The following is a 17,722-nucleotide window of genomic DNA, read 5'->3' on the forward strand; positions in this document are numbered from 1 at the left end:
ACGATCCCTGAAGACAACTCAGATCAAATGATATTTAATTAATAGGATGAATTAAATGTAATGAAAAAAAATATAATTCAGATGAAATAAAAAATTTAATAAGAAAAATTATTCTGAAAATCATTAGAGTTCAGGGAAAGCAATTTGCCTAATTTAAGTTTCATTAATTCAATAAATTTCATTTATTGCTGGGAAACATTTTCCATAGTAAAAAGCTAAAAATTTATAAGAGATTTGGTGATCTACCGAGAGACGTGATGTAAAACTAGGAGAGTTAGCAGCTCTGCAATGCTATAATCACATCAGTCTTTTTATTTATTGCAATACATCAATAAATTTTTACACAATCCGTCTCTTATCAGAGTGGATTTCGCAAACTAAATTTTTGGTCCTTCAAAGTTTGCTGTAGAATTTTTTTTTTTAAATCTGTTACATGCTCCGCCATTTAGCACTACACAGAATGGGAGGAATGCCGGTGAAGGACTTTAAGGGAACTTAAAGAACCACACTTTTTGGCCTCATCCTTATTAATCTACTGCAAACCCTTCAAAACTTAAAGTACGAAAAGAAAACGAGATAGTTTGTCTTTTAAGCATTTACACATATATTCTATATATTAATAATATTTTCTCCTGCACTAGAAAATATGTTAAGCTACTTGCACATCTAAATTAATAGCATACTAAAAAATAATGCATAATACAAAACACAAAGGTACTTAAAAAAAAAAAAAACTAACAGCATTTTTCATAAATGTTTTCACCCCCTACTCATTTTGGATTTGGCCACAAATGTCCTGAAAAGGCAAAAGAATGATGTATTTTTCTTATATAATTCCAAACTGACCTTTCCACTTTGAATCTTCTAATTTACTGCTTTAATGGTTTGGGGAGATTCCAAGATACACATACAATTACTTAACAGTAATGAGACAATAATCTGGTTGTAACGGAAATTTTCCACCACAAACTTTTTCTTAATAAAGTTAGGGGAAAAAATCATTAAAGCAGTTCATTTAGTGCAAGTACTGTAATCACCACACAAATCTATAATTTTTCTGCCACTGTTTTGGTAGTTTTCAAAGCCTTGGGCACAGTAACTTGGTGACTGCAAGTCCAAACAGAGATCAACCTCATTTTGGACGTCCTGTGCAGAATGGATAATAGCAAAAGCAACATGTAGCTGCAGGTGTGAAAAAAGGTTGAAGTACGAATGAGGGATGTCAGGGACATATGGTGGGTGGGGCTAAAGATCCCATTCGACTCCATGCAGGGTCCAGCCTATGAAGATAGACACATGTGGTCTTGCATTATCTTGATGGAACATTGCCTTTGTGTACAGGAACTCAGTATGACGTTTTTCCTTGATAACAGCAACAACACAGACTAGCATCTAGCCATACACGTTACTGTCGAGGGCTTTACCTTTTCTCAGATAATCTTTGTAGATAATACCACAGAAATACCACCAGATATAAAGCTTGATCTTTTTGTTAGTCAAATTGGGCTTTGTGGCATTGCTGATAGGTTCGCCAGACACAGACCAACCCCTTTTTGGCCTGTGTTGTTGAAGTAAATCCACTTTTCATCACCGATCCAGAATTTTGTCCTTGCCTTGATATTCTAGCAGATTAGTGCAGGCCTGAACATGCCTGCCCTTATCTGCTCGAGTCAGCTCATGTGGCACCCAGCGACTGAACTTGTACATGAAATTTATGCGATGCATAGCACAACTAATGGACACAGCACTAACATCTAACTTCTTAGCAAGCACTAGAGTGATTACATATTGATCTTCTTCCCCAAGCTCTCGCAGGCGGGCCTCATTAATATCCATGAGCTGGCCAGAGTGCTCTGTTTTTTGAATATCCTAATACATGTTTTTGAAATTTCGGTACCAAACTTTCAGTGTCTTATGATACAACATTAGTACCTAAAGCTATACTCATGATTTGGTGACATTATATAGCTGACTTTTTGCAACAGAACTCAAAGTAAATGATGGTTCTAATCTGGTAGCATGATAGTTCCATTTCAGATACCTTGTACTCAATGGTAAAATTTGTTTTACAAATTTCACAAGTGTTCTAAAGCAAGTCCCTTTCTTTCAAATACCAAAAATTGTTTGATAAAATATGATTGAATATGCCAGCGCGAACTGTTTGGGCAGACGATATTTGTGGTGGAGGGAAACTTTCGCTAAAACCCGATATTATGTAAGTATGTAGCTTGAAATGTCTAAGGATTAAAATTCACTTACCAAAATACTCCGAAGTACTGATGAAGTGACAGATTCTTTAAGCCACAAGGAAAATGAAATGTTTTCCTACATTTTGTTAAAGAGCATCCAACAGTTGCACCACTTTTCTTACAGTAAGAACATTTCTAAAACATTTTAAAAACTACAAGTTAAAACATAAATCACATACTATTAATTATTATTTACATGTACAGTAGAATTATTTAAAATGAAAAATTAAAATATACCCACTAAATACACACACACAAAAGTTAATTTTTAGCAATAAAAACAGACATAATTACTGCCCTTTTAAATTACTTTTTTTTTTTTATTTTATACCTACAATACCTAAAGTATTTCATAGAAAATAAATATAGGCCTATTACAATGTACAATGCACTGTATAAAAAATACACAATAGAGAAAAGTAGGTTATAATGGATATTAAGGTATGTGATAATGTATGAGGGGCATGCCAGGCCATATCAGTAAATTAGAGAGACGAGGTCATAGCATTTTGGAGGTAGAGACTAAGTTTAGAATTTCAAACATCGCCATTTCAAGAGTGTACAGTGAATATAAGAATTTTAGTGTACCTTTGAACTTGTGATCACGATGCAGCCATAACAAAGATTCTGGATAAATATGATTAACATGGTAAGAGTTGTTTCATGTGATGACAGTAAAATACTATATCAAGTAACACTGTAGTTCAATACTGGGGACTCAACAAATGTCACAGTGAGGGCTATGGAATGCTTCTTTCATGATATGGACTTTAGATGTGGATGCCATAACTACAGCAGCTATGAAGGATGGATGTACAATGGTTCTTTGATAAAAGCCCACTGAACAAAAGTGCATGCAACAAAGCCCACACCTCTCTCCCCTCAAAAAAAGAAAGGGAAAAAACTGCAATATTGGCCTCGTGACAAATACCAACATGGATAAAAGTCCACACTAATGTAAATCCACATGAGTAAAAGGGTACATGGTCCTTATCAATAATGTGTTTATGATTGTAATTACAAAAAAGAAAGAAAAAAAGTCTGAAATGTTTTAGATTTTAAATTACGTCCAAAGAGGCTTTTCTTTTCTTTTTGTGTGTGTGTGTGTGTGTGTATGTGTGTTACCTTTATTTATTAAATATCATGTTCTTTGCACTTAAACCATAAAATTTAGTTCAATAGCAATGTCGCAATATAATTTTAAAATGAGCCCATCTTTAGAATTTTCGATACACAGTCCCACGCGCTGGAGATAAAAAGTCCCTCACCCCTTAGGTTGTTGCCATTGCTCACTTCCAAATTGTTGAGTTTGCTACTCAAAAACTCATTAAAGTTTTACAAAATATGAAATCGATAATAAAACAAATTCCAAATGAAAAGACAAAGGGAGACGCTTGGTAGCAGAATTTAGGACACAGAGAGACTGCATCAGGTGGTAAGATATCTAGTGCCAGCCCTCAATAAGCTTTAGGTATATGTGGGAATTTATTTATTCAGGACTCAGATAAGCCTTAAGCATGTGCGAGAAACAGATATAAGTATAGTAAATAACTAAACTAATACAATTCAGGCTTAAATTTCTCAGACCGCAATACAAGATAAAATTTAATGGAACAACTTGTCTTGGTCGTCAATCTCATGATACCTAGCCAAATATGTATAGTGAACGATAGCTAAATTTTATGATGATAGCTGCAAATTTCAAAGGTTTTCAGATATTGCAAATTAAAGGTGAAATTTTCTAATTAAAGAATTTTGTAAAGAAATGTAGAGAAGCATTAATAAATAAAGAAGATAGAAAAAAAGTTTTTCATTGTGACGACAATGCTCCTCAATCATCAATCAATTAATGGACAGCAAAATCTGTAGTATGGTTCTAGATTCAGAAAATACCACTATCGATAGTGAAGAAAGTGACAGAGTGTTTACTGAAAACGAAAAAATTTCAATTGACAAGTTAGTCAGAATTCTCGACACGGCAATTACAGGACTTCAAAAATGTATCTAAACAAGAAATTATGTCTGTCTACAGAATTAAAGAAAAAGTACTAGCACAAAAAAAAAAAAAAAAAAAAAAAATGAAAGAAATGTTTAATAAAGTAAATAAATAAATATTAAGTTTTCTTTTTTTTGTAAATTTTGATACCCCCCTTTTTTTTTTGTAATTGGAAGCATTTATGATTTTGATCATAAAGGCTTCATTATTTCATAAATCACGATTTCATATTTTTAATTTAATAATTTCTACATGCCATTTTACCAGATTTAAGCTGATGATCTGAAATCCGGAATTGTGGAGGTCTGGACTTGGACTTAGTACTGTATTATGTGTGTTACAATGTGAAGTTCTTCAAAAGTTATTTTTAATGTTATATGAATAATTATACATATGTTTCCACATTAGAAAAAGAGGGAGATGTTGCTTGACTAAAGAACAAAATAAATTATTTTTACAGTAACACTGGAATGTATTTAAGCCTCTTAGTTATTGAACTATAATGTCAAGTAGTATCCTTAAGAACTCATATATGTTTATTTGCAGTTGCCCGCAACTCTTCATTTTAATCTGGGTATTGCCCTTTCCTTTTCTAAAAATCAAAATTGCTTATAATGAACTTCTCCAAGCTGCACCATTTCGAAATCAATAGTCACCACATCATATGACTTTGACATAATGCTGGTGACATAAATGATTTTGCAAACTGAAGCTAAATGAACCAATAATTTTACAGAGTTACTAACAAGCTACTCAAAATGCTATTGTAAGCAAAACTAACTCACTCAGAATTAAAATTTTGCTTCGGAAACATCACATTTGCTTTCTGCTTCTTAGCCTATCTGGCAGGGCTGTAGAATCGGAGTTGGGCAGATTTTGGGGTAAAAGGAGTCAGAGCTGGAGTCGCTAAAAGCAGGTCGACTCCGACTCCAGCTCCTGATTTTAGCGACTCCAGCTCCAGTTTTTGTTTGACAGTTTGAATTTGAAATGAAATTAAAATTAATTGAAAAAATTAATGACATGCTGAGTTATTATTTTTATTTATGAACTATATACTTTAATACATAGTTATTTTCTATTTTATTGACATATTAATAAATAAATATAAGGGAGGAGGATGGATGTGATATTTGTCATTAGTGATTAAACTGATTCACTTAGGTAAGCAAGCACTGGTAAATTTAGGTAAGCAGCAATAGCAGAAAGAACTCCCAAAATTGATGCCATTCTTAGCAAGCAAGCAGGAAAAGGAGCAATTATTGACCAAGCAACACAATGAGGAAGTACATATTTGATGATAAAGAGGTTGTTAGAATTAAGAACTTTTTTAGAAGATGAACATAACCCTAATGTTTCACTAACAGAAAGACTGTGAAATGATCTTGCAGAATTGGAAACTCTTCTTACTATACCATATATAGCCACAAAAAGCTGCAATCTGATGAATTGATAGGAGGCAAGAATGGAAGAATGTGATGTTTGTTCTTTCTGAAATGGAGAATTTATTGTAGAAGGAATCATTTCTTCTATGAAGAAAAGAGAAACTAGTTTGCTAGACAATGAGATCTTGCTGGGTTCAATATATGTAGATACGAAACACTGAATTTCCTTGGCTGACAAACAAATTAAAAAGGTAAAGAAAGCCATCTATGAACTTTCATTAAGAATGAAATTATTCTTAGAATAATTGGAGAATTTGAATCAGGACAGTCAAACTGCAGACACTGCAATTGACTATCATCCTCTTCCAAAGATGAATTAGATTTTGAGAAATATTTTTGGATAACATTGGAAAAGGCTAAGGCAAAGCGAATGAAAATAAAGAACCAAGAGCCTTTAGATATAAAAATGAAAAAATACAAACAAGATTTCTACACGGCCTTTGAAGAAATAGAGAAATATTGTTGTGCTTGCAAGACACCTCTTTTAGAACTTATAAAAATCTATCCTGAAAAGTTAAAAGAAGTAGCCCTAACAGTAACAGCTCTTCCTCCTACTCAAGTTAGTGTGGGAAGACTCTTCTCAGCTCTGAAGTTTATCAAATCGGATCTATGGCCCTCCAACAAAGAAGATCTTGCCGAAGCTATACTGTTTCTTAGAAATAACTAATGCCACTTTTTCCATTTCATAATAAATGCTAAGTAATATAAATAATTTGCTAAGCCATCATTTTTTTCTGTAGTATCTATTATTTCTTTTATATTAAAAAAATAAGCTGTAACCGATGTTTACATATATATATGAGGGAGTCGGAATCGAGCCGGAGTCTGACATTTTCCCTACTGACTCCACAGTCCTGCTATCTAGGCTGCTGCTGCACTGCTTTTTTCTTACCGTAATTATGTAAAATAAGTAAATAATCTGAAACATGCACAATTAATGTGCAAATTTACTTGTGCCCGCATGAACATTAAAACATGTCATGTCTGTAAGCTTCTTCTAGTAGGACAGATCAGCTACCTTCAACACATCTAATTTATTATATATATATATATTAATTCACAAGTCAAACAACAAAAATCAGTGTTAATTTTCAAAATTTTCACAGGACTAGTTTGGATGGTTTTACCGAACCACCATCCTCAGCTGCAAAACCGCAAATGAACAAGATAGGAAATAATGATTTGATAAGATAAGAAAGCCTGGACAAGAATAAGCAAGTGGCACCATCTGTTGGTGAAACCAGAACTAAAACATAATTTTTTTAAAGGCTAAAGGCAAAGATGGATAGGAATTAGGATCGTTAACAAGAACAAAGATTTTTTTTTAATGTGAAATGCCTCTAGAAAATCCAGTTCTCCAATGGAAGATGTTTTTTGAATAATTTTGGCAGCAGAAAAATTGAAAGTGTGATTTTCGGACCAACAATGTTGAGCAACAGAAGACTTCTGTGTTTCCATTTTCTAACATATGCCTCGTGTTCCTTGATGTGAAATTTTTAGGCTCTCTTAGTTTGGCCAGTGTAAATTAAACCACACTGGCAAGGAATCATATAAATACCCCAAGAATTCATATCCGGAATGGGGTCCTTGAGTATGGAACTCGGAATTTTATTGATGGGAGAATAAACAACCCGAAAATTAAATTTCTGCAAAATACGTGCAACTTTATAGCTAATTGAGCTAATAGCTTTATAGCTAATTTTGGTCACGACCAAAATTTAGGTCAGAGTTCCTTAACACTTAGATTTGTTAAGGAAATCAGCACCCCAAATTTGCTAATTTACATCCACAACAACAAACAAGTAAAGGTGGGATGTAAATTTAAATCCAAAGTAAGACATTTAGTGCCAAACAAGGGAAGCTTAATTCCACTTGCAGTGAGCAAAACCAAATCCTGAGAAGGACTAAAACACTAAGCATACTTTCTTGGCAACACTGACACATTCGCCCCAGTATCAATTAAAGACTTTGATCTCAGCAAGGGCTTGGTTAAAAGTATACAATTCACACAGCAACCAAAACCTTGACTAGAGAGCAATTTCCTTGCATACTCACCAAAATTTACACGATAAAAATAAAGGTTGTTCTTTATAGCAATTAGTGCATTCATGTGATCTACTGTGTTGGTACAAATGCCAAAAATTATGCTAAGGACTGTGAGAATTATGTCCCAAGGCAGATGTTAACTCACCAACCTGCTTTGCCAATTATACTACCTGAAGTTCCAAATGAGTTGTAGTATTTAGGTCATACAGAAATGAATGACACAGAGCGGAATATAATTTATTAACAAAAACAAAACTGATAATACATCAGTTAGAAATAATCCCTGCCCATGTCCATACACTTCTGCCATCAGGCTGAGAGGTCCCAAAGGGCTTTGGTGAACCATTTATGGACAACTGCATACAATTTGGCAGAAGATTCAACATGCTGGCCTCTGACTGCGTCCTTCATTTCGTCAAGCAAGGCCCAGGTCTTGGCTTGATGTCCACCCACTTTGCACACACATTTGTCACCTCCAAATCACTACACACAATTGCCTGCAATGTTCCTTGCGCTAGCCCTGTCTCTTCCTGCATCTTGTTGAACGTTATGCGCCTGTTCGCTATGATTAAATCCAATATGGCTGCCACATTTGCTGCTGTATGCGATGTTGTTGGTCATCCCCGCTGACACCTTTGGCTGTGGTCTTCACTCCACTGCTGAACTTGGCCAACCAATGGGATATGGTACACCTTGAAGGTGCTTTGTTCTCGCACACCGACACCATGCAACAATGGATCTCACTACCTATCTTTCCATAGGAACCCCGCTGTCCAACGTGACTGTGATAATCACCTTCCATCATTGCTATATATGCTCTAAATTACAACGGCGAAAGGTATGGGGGGGCTAACTTATACTGTTCGCTTGCAGCGAGCTCCTTCAATGCATTCTGAGTAGGTCATGCCCTCTTGTGTCTATTTCACTTGCTTTTCCTTTGCATAGTTTCAGTGCGAGAGCCGTTGTGTCAATCATTTCTATACGATCCAAGTACATTCACTTGGCTCAGGATTCACTTTATCCATATTCACATGAGAGTGAAATGCGAGCTGAGTAATCTTATCAGTTGACTGTAGCCAGTTTACTCAAATCTCCTTCACCGAGAGCAGCTAAAACAGATTTGTGTATTATTGAAAAGCCTTGCACAAACCACAAACATCTTAACAAGTGTTCACCTACAGCAATGAACCTCAACCTGTGGTACGCAACAGAAAAATAGGTGGTACACAACGAAACAAAACATTCTGGTGTAATTCTCAAATAAAGAAATTAGCACCTGAAACTAAATTTACTCATTGTTCCATTTATCGTGAAGCTTAGTAGCCAAAACATGAAAATCCTTTTGAATCAAGCTGTGAAAAATGTTAATTTTATTAAAAGCTAAACTTTAAATTTAAGAATATTTATGATTTTATACCACAAGATGAGCAGTGAACACGAAATACTTTTGTTATATTCCAAAGTAAGGTGGTTATCCAGAGGCAAAGTTTTAAATCATCTTTTTGAACTTAATCAGAAATTCAAACTTTCCTCTGTGATTCAAAATTTGAATTGCAAATATGTTTATTTAGTAAATTATGGTTAGCACGTTTAGCCTATTTAGCTGATATTTTTGGAACATTAAATGAATTAAATTTAGGATTCAAGGACAAAGCATTTATTTAATTATCATTACAGATAAAATAAATGCAATTATAAAAAACTTCAGCTAAAAATGAAAGAATTGGATAACAACATTTTAAGCTTTTTACCACTTTCAGAAAGTTTTCTAACCAAAAATAATTTGAAAATAAAAGAAGAAAAAGCATCTGACATTAAAACTCATTGCTTTTACTCATAAATAATTCCAACATGTATTTTTTTTTTTAGGATTATGAAACAGGAAATTGAATTAGAAATCCATTTTGTTCAAATGTATGTGAAAGTTTATCTGGTGAAGGAAAAGAAAAATTCAAAGAGAAATTTCCTTTGATTGAGCTCTAACTGAAGATTTCAAAAATCTATTGTTAACCTTCGGCTGAACTGAAAAGAATTTAAAGGTATTTCAAAAAGCTACTTAATTTTTATTGCTTTTTTTGCACAACCTATTTATGCAAAAAGGATTTTCTTCCATGTTATATTTGAAAAATAAATACAGAACGAAATTAAAAGTGGGTACTAATTTGCGGTTAAAACTAAGTGAAATAAGACCAGACATAAAGAAGCTGATCTCTCATAAACAGGCCCAATTTTCACACTAAATTTTAGAATTAAAATATTATAACTGAAATTTTGATAATTAAAATGGTAACCAATTTTAATCTGATATTTTTATGTAAGTATACTTAATATAAAAAGTCAATAGGTTGTGCAATGGCAAAATATATTATTTTTTAACATTTCGATTGAGAAACTGAAAAATAGGTGTAAAATGTAGTGGTGGTAACTAAAAATTTTTCAGTTTTTGTTTAGATGGTATGCGTTAGTTAAAAGGCTGAGAACCACTGATATATGGTATCACCTGCCACAATCTCTAGACATTGCAACGAAGTATGAATTTTCGATGTTTCACTGCCGCAATCTATTGCAGTCAATTTTTAGAAGAGCAATTATATTGCATAGTTTGGTCCTCATCTCAGAATCCCATAGTGCTGATCTTCAACTTAACAGAGCTGTTTGGATAATGCAACTATAGCAAGTTTTCTCTCTAACTCATTGCTAAACACAGTTTCTACCTTTTGAGAGTTCAGTTTGATTGACATTTGCCCAGAGATAAGATTTTTCTAATTTTGTTATTTCAAGTACTGTGACAATGTGAATGCCTCTGTTTAATGCAATCTCATTCTTTTGACAGAATTCTCATGATGCTCAAAACACATAGGTCTATCCCAAGGTTTCATAATGCCCATGCTGCTAAAACCAAATTTTATAAAATAATATTTATGAATGAATGTTACAGTTATGTGTATTCAAAAGTTGGCTATAGTATTTGCATATTAATAAACTGTTACATATTGCACAACATGTAAAACAATGAAACACACATAACACTTTAAAATTCATCTGACTGAAAGTGTGAAATGCTTGGAGAAAAGTCTCTTTAACCCTTTCCGGACAGGCGTGTCGTATACACCATGGTAGTATTCAGCTCATTTATGGTGGGTGTGCATCTCAGATGAATAGTGTCCAACTAGACAGCAGTAACATACATATGACAACCAAATGAAACAAAATGTATATTTTTTTTAATTCTAACAGATGGTCCTCTACGTCAATGGTGCCAAGACAAATGGGAATATGATGCCTGAAGTTTGACCTTGGACTGTTTCATTTGATTCTGAAAGGTAGACAGCACGGTTGAGCAACGTAAGCAGTCATGCTGGGTATGCTCGTGCATTTTTGTTTGTTTCTTTCAAGTGGCTTTTTGAAGTAGTATGTTGCATTAGTGCAGTTTTTAGTTAGTTTCTTCTTTTCATATGTAGGATAGGGTGTTTTTTCTTTCGTGCGAAAGTAAATTTTTATTTTTATTTATTTATATTTTTAAGCTGTCAAAATGAAAGTGATATTTAATGGAAGCTTATTATACAGCTTTATTACAAGATCTAAGTAGCAGCGGTGTCAGGGCTGTAGCAGTAAACAAAATTACAAAACCGGAGAAAGTATTAAGAAACCAAACTATATATTGTTGTATAACAAAAATATGGGGGCAGTGGATATTAGAGATGCAGTCACTACTCACTATCCATCTTATAGAAAATCTTCCAAACAGTATAAGAAATTATTTCTGGGGCTACTAGATATTATGATCTATAATGCTCATATTTCGCTCGATGTAAACACGATAAGAAAAGACCATTACATCAGTTTTAATTAAAAGTAATTAACTTGGTTACAGAGAGGTTCATGGCAAGAAGAAAATGTCAATTTTGGGCATTAGCTGCACTGATACCATTTTGTCTTTCAGAAAGACATTTTCATCTCTAATTTTTAATAGGAAGAAAGAGAAAATAAGAAGATAAATTGTTTGTTCTCAAACTATGCAGGAGCTTCCGGAAAACATCTTACGCTGAGTGCAGAATGTAATGCAGGCTTCTGCATGGACACATTTTTCAGGATATATCACACAGAAAAACAATTTTTAAATTTTGCTGCAAATGTATATATGTGTCGATGTGCTTGCATAGGTTTGTTGTTATATAAAATATTTTAACTGTAGCTTAACAAATGCTGAAAGTTTGTTTTGAAATTCCTCTTTCATTGTTTATATATACAATTACAGCTGCAAAAGTTTATAGCTATAATTCACCAAGCATACAGGTAAATGAATTTTCTGCAATATTTGAAAAAAGGTAATTGCAATAAAAATGTATTTTGGGACAAAATTATACTTATTGAGCAAGCCCCCGCCATCCTATGCAGACATCATGGAAGCGCAGCACTCTGTTTTTCAGCAACATGGCATAACCATCACCACCGGAACAACAAGGCCTCCCTTCTGCTGCGAGTGACGTCAGTAGAACGGGAACTAGTAGGCATAACAAACTGTCACGGCTGTTTCAGTGGTAACTTGCATGCATGTTTGTAGTTTTAGGAGAATATTTGTATATTGCATAAAAGATTAAAAAATATTTCAGTTGTTAATAATCTGTTGAAGAATGGTTTATACTTGTTGTGTTCCTAACTGCAGAGAAAACTACCAAATATGAAGTTGTTTTCCCAAATCGGATTTGTTGTGCAGAAAATGGCTGCATGCTGTTCCCCAGCAGAATTCCACCCAATCAAAACATTCTAAGGTGTGTACAATCAATTTTTTAAACTTATGATTTTTTAATAGAAAAAATAATTCGTGCATTTAAAAAATATGTATTTCTTGATCAAAAATTAGGCCTTATTCTTGCACGTTTGATACTGATTAAACTTCAGTATTTGATATTGTTATTATATACTTATTTTGAATTCTATAAAATCTGAAATTAATTATGCTGATACACAAATCAACAAAGAACACAGCAGTTAGTCATTAATTCTAAAGCATTTAAATCTGTAATGAAATCTAGTGAGATATTAACTAAAGTATAACATTTAAGTTAATAATAGGTAAGAAATAACTTCATAAACCTTTTTAGAATATCAGCTGAATTTAATATATGTGCTAGAATGTTATGTATATACTGGAATATGTGTTGGAGTACAAGGTAGCTGAGTTCTAGCTCATATTTTCCAGATTCCTAAATTTATTTCTGAATGGAAATCTAACATATTGCAAGGAAATCTGCATTTTCATTTCACATTTAAATTATTTGTAAGATTTACTTGTGAATCTGCAGTGGTACTCAATACTGAATTTTTCATACTTATTAGGTTTGCGAAAAACATTTTGTTGAATCAGATATTGAAAGAGCAGTCGGACATTGTGATGAGAAAAAAGGAACGTCAATAAAAATTAATTTGATTCATCCAAGGCTTCGAAAGGATGCTGTACCTTTACAACTGCCTGGCTGCCCAAAGTATTTCGCAGGTAAATCTTCAACTTAAAGAGAAAGTGCTGATGATAGAAGAGTTCAAATTGATAGAAACAGTATACAGCTTGCACATGGTGCAAGCCTAACCAGTAAAGAAATTTATTACAAAAAAAAGTGCTTTTACTCATTTTCTGAATTTTTATCGTGCATAAAATCTGAGAATGTTCCTGATGCTTGGACAGTTATTTTCAATGGTAAAGTTATTTTTCTTATTATTGATAGTGAGTCTGTATCTATTACTGAAGCTTCAGTAGTAGTGGCAGAAAATTTAATGCATCATGTTTTTATTGGTAAATCAGAATTAAAAATAATAGATAAGGAAGTGTTTCCTAAAGTAATAAATAATATAAGTTTTAGAAGTACTGAATATTTCTAAACCACAAAATGAAAATTTATTTTCCAATGTTATAAAAACAGCTATCACTATTAAAAACTGTTAATAATGATGATGATAAACAGCAAACTGTGAAATTCACTACAGAACAACTGTCAAATCTTATTTGTAAAAAGGAATGCATGCCTTATTCATTACATATGTGTGTTTTCTTTTTATGTATGTTTATCACACATATGTATGTTTTTCTAAATTTTATATTCCATTTCTCAACATGCATATAATTTTTTTAGTTCATGCAATATCATTATACCACATTCAGGAACAATTTAAAAACTATTTTCTGGATTTAATACTAATCCCAATAAAAAGCAGTCTGATGATTTTTTTTCTTTCATAAAACAAAAGGCTTGAATTCAGAAGACCTTATAATTGCATTAATGTTGGATGATATACACATAAAAACCATACATTGATTATAAGGGAGGAAATGGTGGCATGGCATGTAACAGTGATAGTGTTGCAAATACAGCATATGTATTCAGGATACAAAGTTTATTATCATCATTTAAAGAAGTTTTACATATACTGCCCAACAAAAGAATTCAAGCTGAAGACCTTTTTTTCAGTTTTAAAGAAAATAATAATAATTGGTTTACATAGTTTAAAATTGTCTGTGTTGTCAGTGATAATGCTCAGTCAGTGATGATCTAAACAGAAAGGTAATGTCTTTTTCCCCCTCCCCCACCCCAGTTAAGTACTGTTTATCAACACCCATGTAATAAAAGTGATCCTTTGTTGTTTATTGATTCTGTTCATATCTTTAAAAGCATAAGAAATAACTGGTTGAATCAAAAAAATTCTGAAGAAGCATTTTATTATCCTGATTTTGAGAAATTATCATTATTCACTACCTCATTTACATCACTAAAACAGCTTTATGAAATTGAGTCAAATTCTTTAGTAAAATATGCATATGGATTATTCTTAAAATCACTCAACCCATCAAACTTGGAAAGACAAAATGTCAAACTTGTTAGCAATTATGTTATTGTTACTCTTTCTACTATTGGTAAGGAGAATAATATTTTAAATTATGCCAGTATTGCCAGTTCCATAAAACTAATTTATAACTGGTGGAATATTGTCAATGTTAAAACACCTTTGAAAGGGCAGAAGTTAAATGATCCATTTTAAATGCCAATATTACATAATAATTCTTTAAATAAAAAGTTTTTAAAATGATTTCTGTTATGGTTAGATGTTTGGAAAGCTAACACTTCCACAACTGGGAATTTTACTTAAAAAATGCATTTAGCTGTTTCTCATACCACACATGGGTTATTAGAAATATCTAAGTATTGTTTTCATGAGTTAGGATTTAAATATTTCCTTCTGAAAAAGATACAGACAGATGCAGTAGAAGAGTCATTTAGTAAATATCAGACGCTTGCTTGGTGTCAATACGTAATATCAATACGACAAATTTTTGAAAGTGAATCAAGAATAAGAATGCAAAATTTTCAGCCTTTATCTCTGAGATCAGTAGCACATGGGGACATTTTAATCGACTGTATTGGAGAAGATTATGTTACAGATGATATCCCAAATGTTTTAGACTTATGCTCAGAGTTTAACATTAATATTTCTGAAAATGATTTTCAAAATATTCAAAATGTGTCACCAGTCTTAACTGATATATCTGGTTATTGTTCATAAATGGCTGTAAAAACACTCAAATGCAATTCCTGCTTTAAACGAATTGTCCTTGACAAAAATCTAAAATTAGGTGCAAACTATAATTATATTTGAAATTTAGACAGAACTGAATTACTCTTCCCCTCAACAGAGTAGTAACTGCAGTAGCTTATAATTATGTTGTAATACAAAAATTATTAAGCGAAGAAAATTAAAAACAGTTTTTGAAATATATAGTCTAATTATTATCCATTGCTTTGAAAAGTTGTAGAGCATTAAATAAAATATTATTACAGAAAATTGTGTGTATTGTTTTTTTAATATCAAGCTATGTAGATTATAAATTAGACATTTTATGATGATTCTGAAACAACAATTTTGAAACTAATTTTGTCCTTTTTTAGTGTGTGATTACATTTTTTTTTTTTTTTTTTTTTGCTTGACTTAATTATGAACTGATCTTGAGTCTAATATTAAAGTTCAAAATTGCATTAATTATATTATACTTATGCCTAGTTACTAATTATTATGCTGAAAACCTGCAATGTTTTTATTAAATATTGCTTGAATGGAAACAGATATTTAAGGATTAAGCTATGTGAATAAGCTTTTTCTTTTTTAATGAGTCGTATACTTTCTATGCTATACATTTGCTCATCAAGGCCATATACTGCAAATAATTTTAAAGCAACTTAAAATTAATTTATAGTAATTCATTAAAAGAAACTTCAGCAAGTGTCTTAAATAGTATCAGAATCATATAAATTTAGTGTGAAAACAATGTGATAAAAATTAAAATGCACAGACATTTTAAATACCTAGAATTTTCAAAAATCTTAAATGCATAAAAAATAACTTCTAAATACTTTTGCATTGAAATATATCATTAATGCAATTCTTAGCTTTTTTTCAATTCAATTTCTGTTCAGCTGGTTTCAAAACAATAAATCTTACTACTTTTAGTTGATCAGTTTTATATATTATGTTCTGTAGACATGAATAAAATGCACAAAATGTTACTTGCCATTTTAAATTGTTTTATGAAAAGCCTAATAATTCCTGTAAACGTTTATCAATGCTAAAATGAATTAACAATTTTCTTATGAATCTTATAAATTTAATATGGAAAAAATTTGATAAAAAATGCAAGGGACATTTGAAATGCCCAAAATTTTCAAAGATAATAAATGTATGAAAATTGAATATAAAGAATTTCTCCTAGTTGCATAACCTGAAAACTGAATTATGCATGCTTTGATATTGTAGCATATCATTACATTATTCACTAGCTTTTCCTAGGTTCTCTTGTTTTTGCCCAATTGGTTTCAACAGAATTAATTTTAGTATATGCTGTGTCATATTCTATAGACAAATGTAGTGTATGAATGTAACTTACCAATACATTTCCTATACTGCTAACCTAACTTTACTTATATTTCATATGCTAGACAATAACTTATAAATGCTTTCACATTATTATTCTATTTATTAGTTTTTTCTGCATTCAATATAATTAATTTTATATACTATGCTATGTAAATAAACATAACACACGATGCATCACCTATTATATTTCAAATACTGTTAATCTCTTGTAACTTACACTATGCTACAAAATAATTTAGGCATCCTCATGCATTATAATATACCACTACTTCATTTATTAGCTTTTACTGAATTCAGTTTTTGTTTAATTGGTTTCTAAAGTATAAAATGCTGTACACAAAAGTTATTTACGATACATCACTTACTATATTATATTGCTAACCTTTTTTTTTTTTTTACTTAAATTTCATGTTTCTTTAGTTATTCTATATAACAATGTAAATAAAATATTGAGTAATTCTTTTTGTTTATTTACATTTATTTTGCTATTTATTTATTATTTTCATACTATTTTTGGTCAATAAGTTAATGATTTAATATTGAGTCCATGCTTACGACATCATTTTGAATATGTTTTAATATTTAAGAAAAATGTTATAATTAAATCAATAAAATGCATTTATGTCATTCTGTATAATATTTCATATGAGAAATTGCATAAATTTAGTCAGTCAAAATATAGCTAATTAAATATCTGAGCTTTCCATGTCATCACCACCATAGTGTGACATTTCTTTTAGATGATCTATTGCTTGCAGTTTTTTCTTCTTATGATTATGTCGAAGGACATAAGTTTGTTTCATCTACAACTCGCACGATGCATATGTTTTGATTTAGATATAACCACAGATTTTAAACATACAGCAAACGAACTTCGTTATGGTGCTTGTGTAAACAAAGTTAAAAGCAAATGTTCTTGTCATTCAAGGAGACAATAATATTCTTATTGCCGTTCTTAAGTAAAAATAAAATGAATTTGTCAGCTGACATGGCGAAATATGTATGGAAACCATAATGTGTCAATCCTTTAAATGCCCTTGAAATGTTCATGAATATAGCGAAAATTCACC

The 17,722-nt window shown here is 31.8% G+C and overlaps 1 protein-coding gene across 3 annotated transcripts in view; it reads right to left on the reverse strand.

Moving 5' to 3' along the window:
- LOC118202760 (E3 ubiquitin-protein ligase PHF7-like) overlaps positions 1 to 17,722 on the reverse strand; it is a 122,993-nt gene that overhangs the window by 61,308 nt on the left and 43,963 nt on the right. For all 3 annotated transcript variants that reach the window (XM_085809859.1, XM_085809860.1, XM_085809858.1), the window contains exon 5: positions 2,260 to 2,384. In XM_085809859.1, the coding sequence (XP_085665985.1) occupies positions 2,260 to 2,384 (125 nt within the window). The remainder of the gene's footprint in view (positions 1 to 2,259; positions 2,385 to 17,722) is intronic.

This window comes from Stegodyphus dumicola, chromosome X2, assembly GCF_044657685.1.
Source record: "Stegodyphus dumicola isolate Sdum_Otavi_A_Nest chromosome X2, ASM4465768v1".
NCBI classification, from domain to species: domain Eukaryota; kingdom Metazoa; phylum Arthropoda; class Arachnida; order Araneae; family Eresidae; genus Stegodyphus; species Stegodyphus dumicola.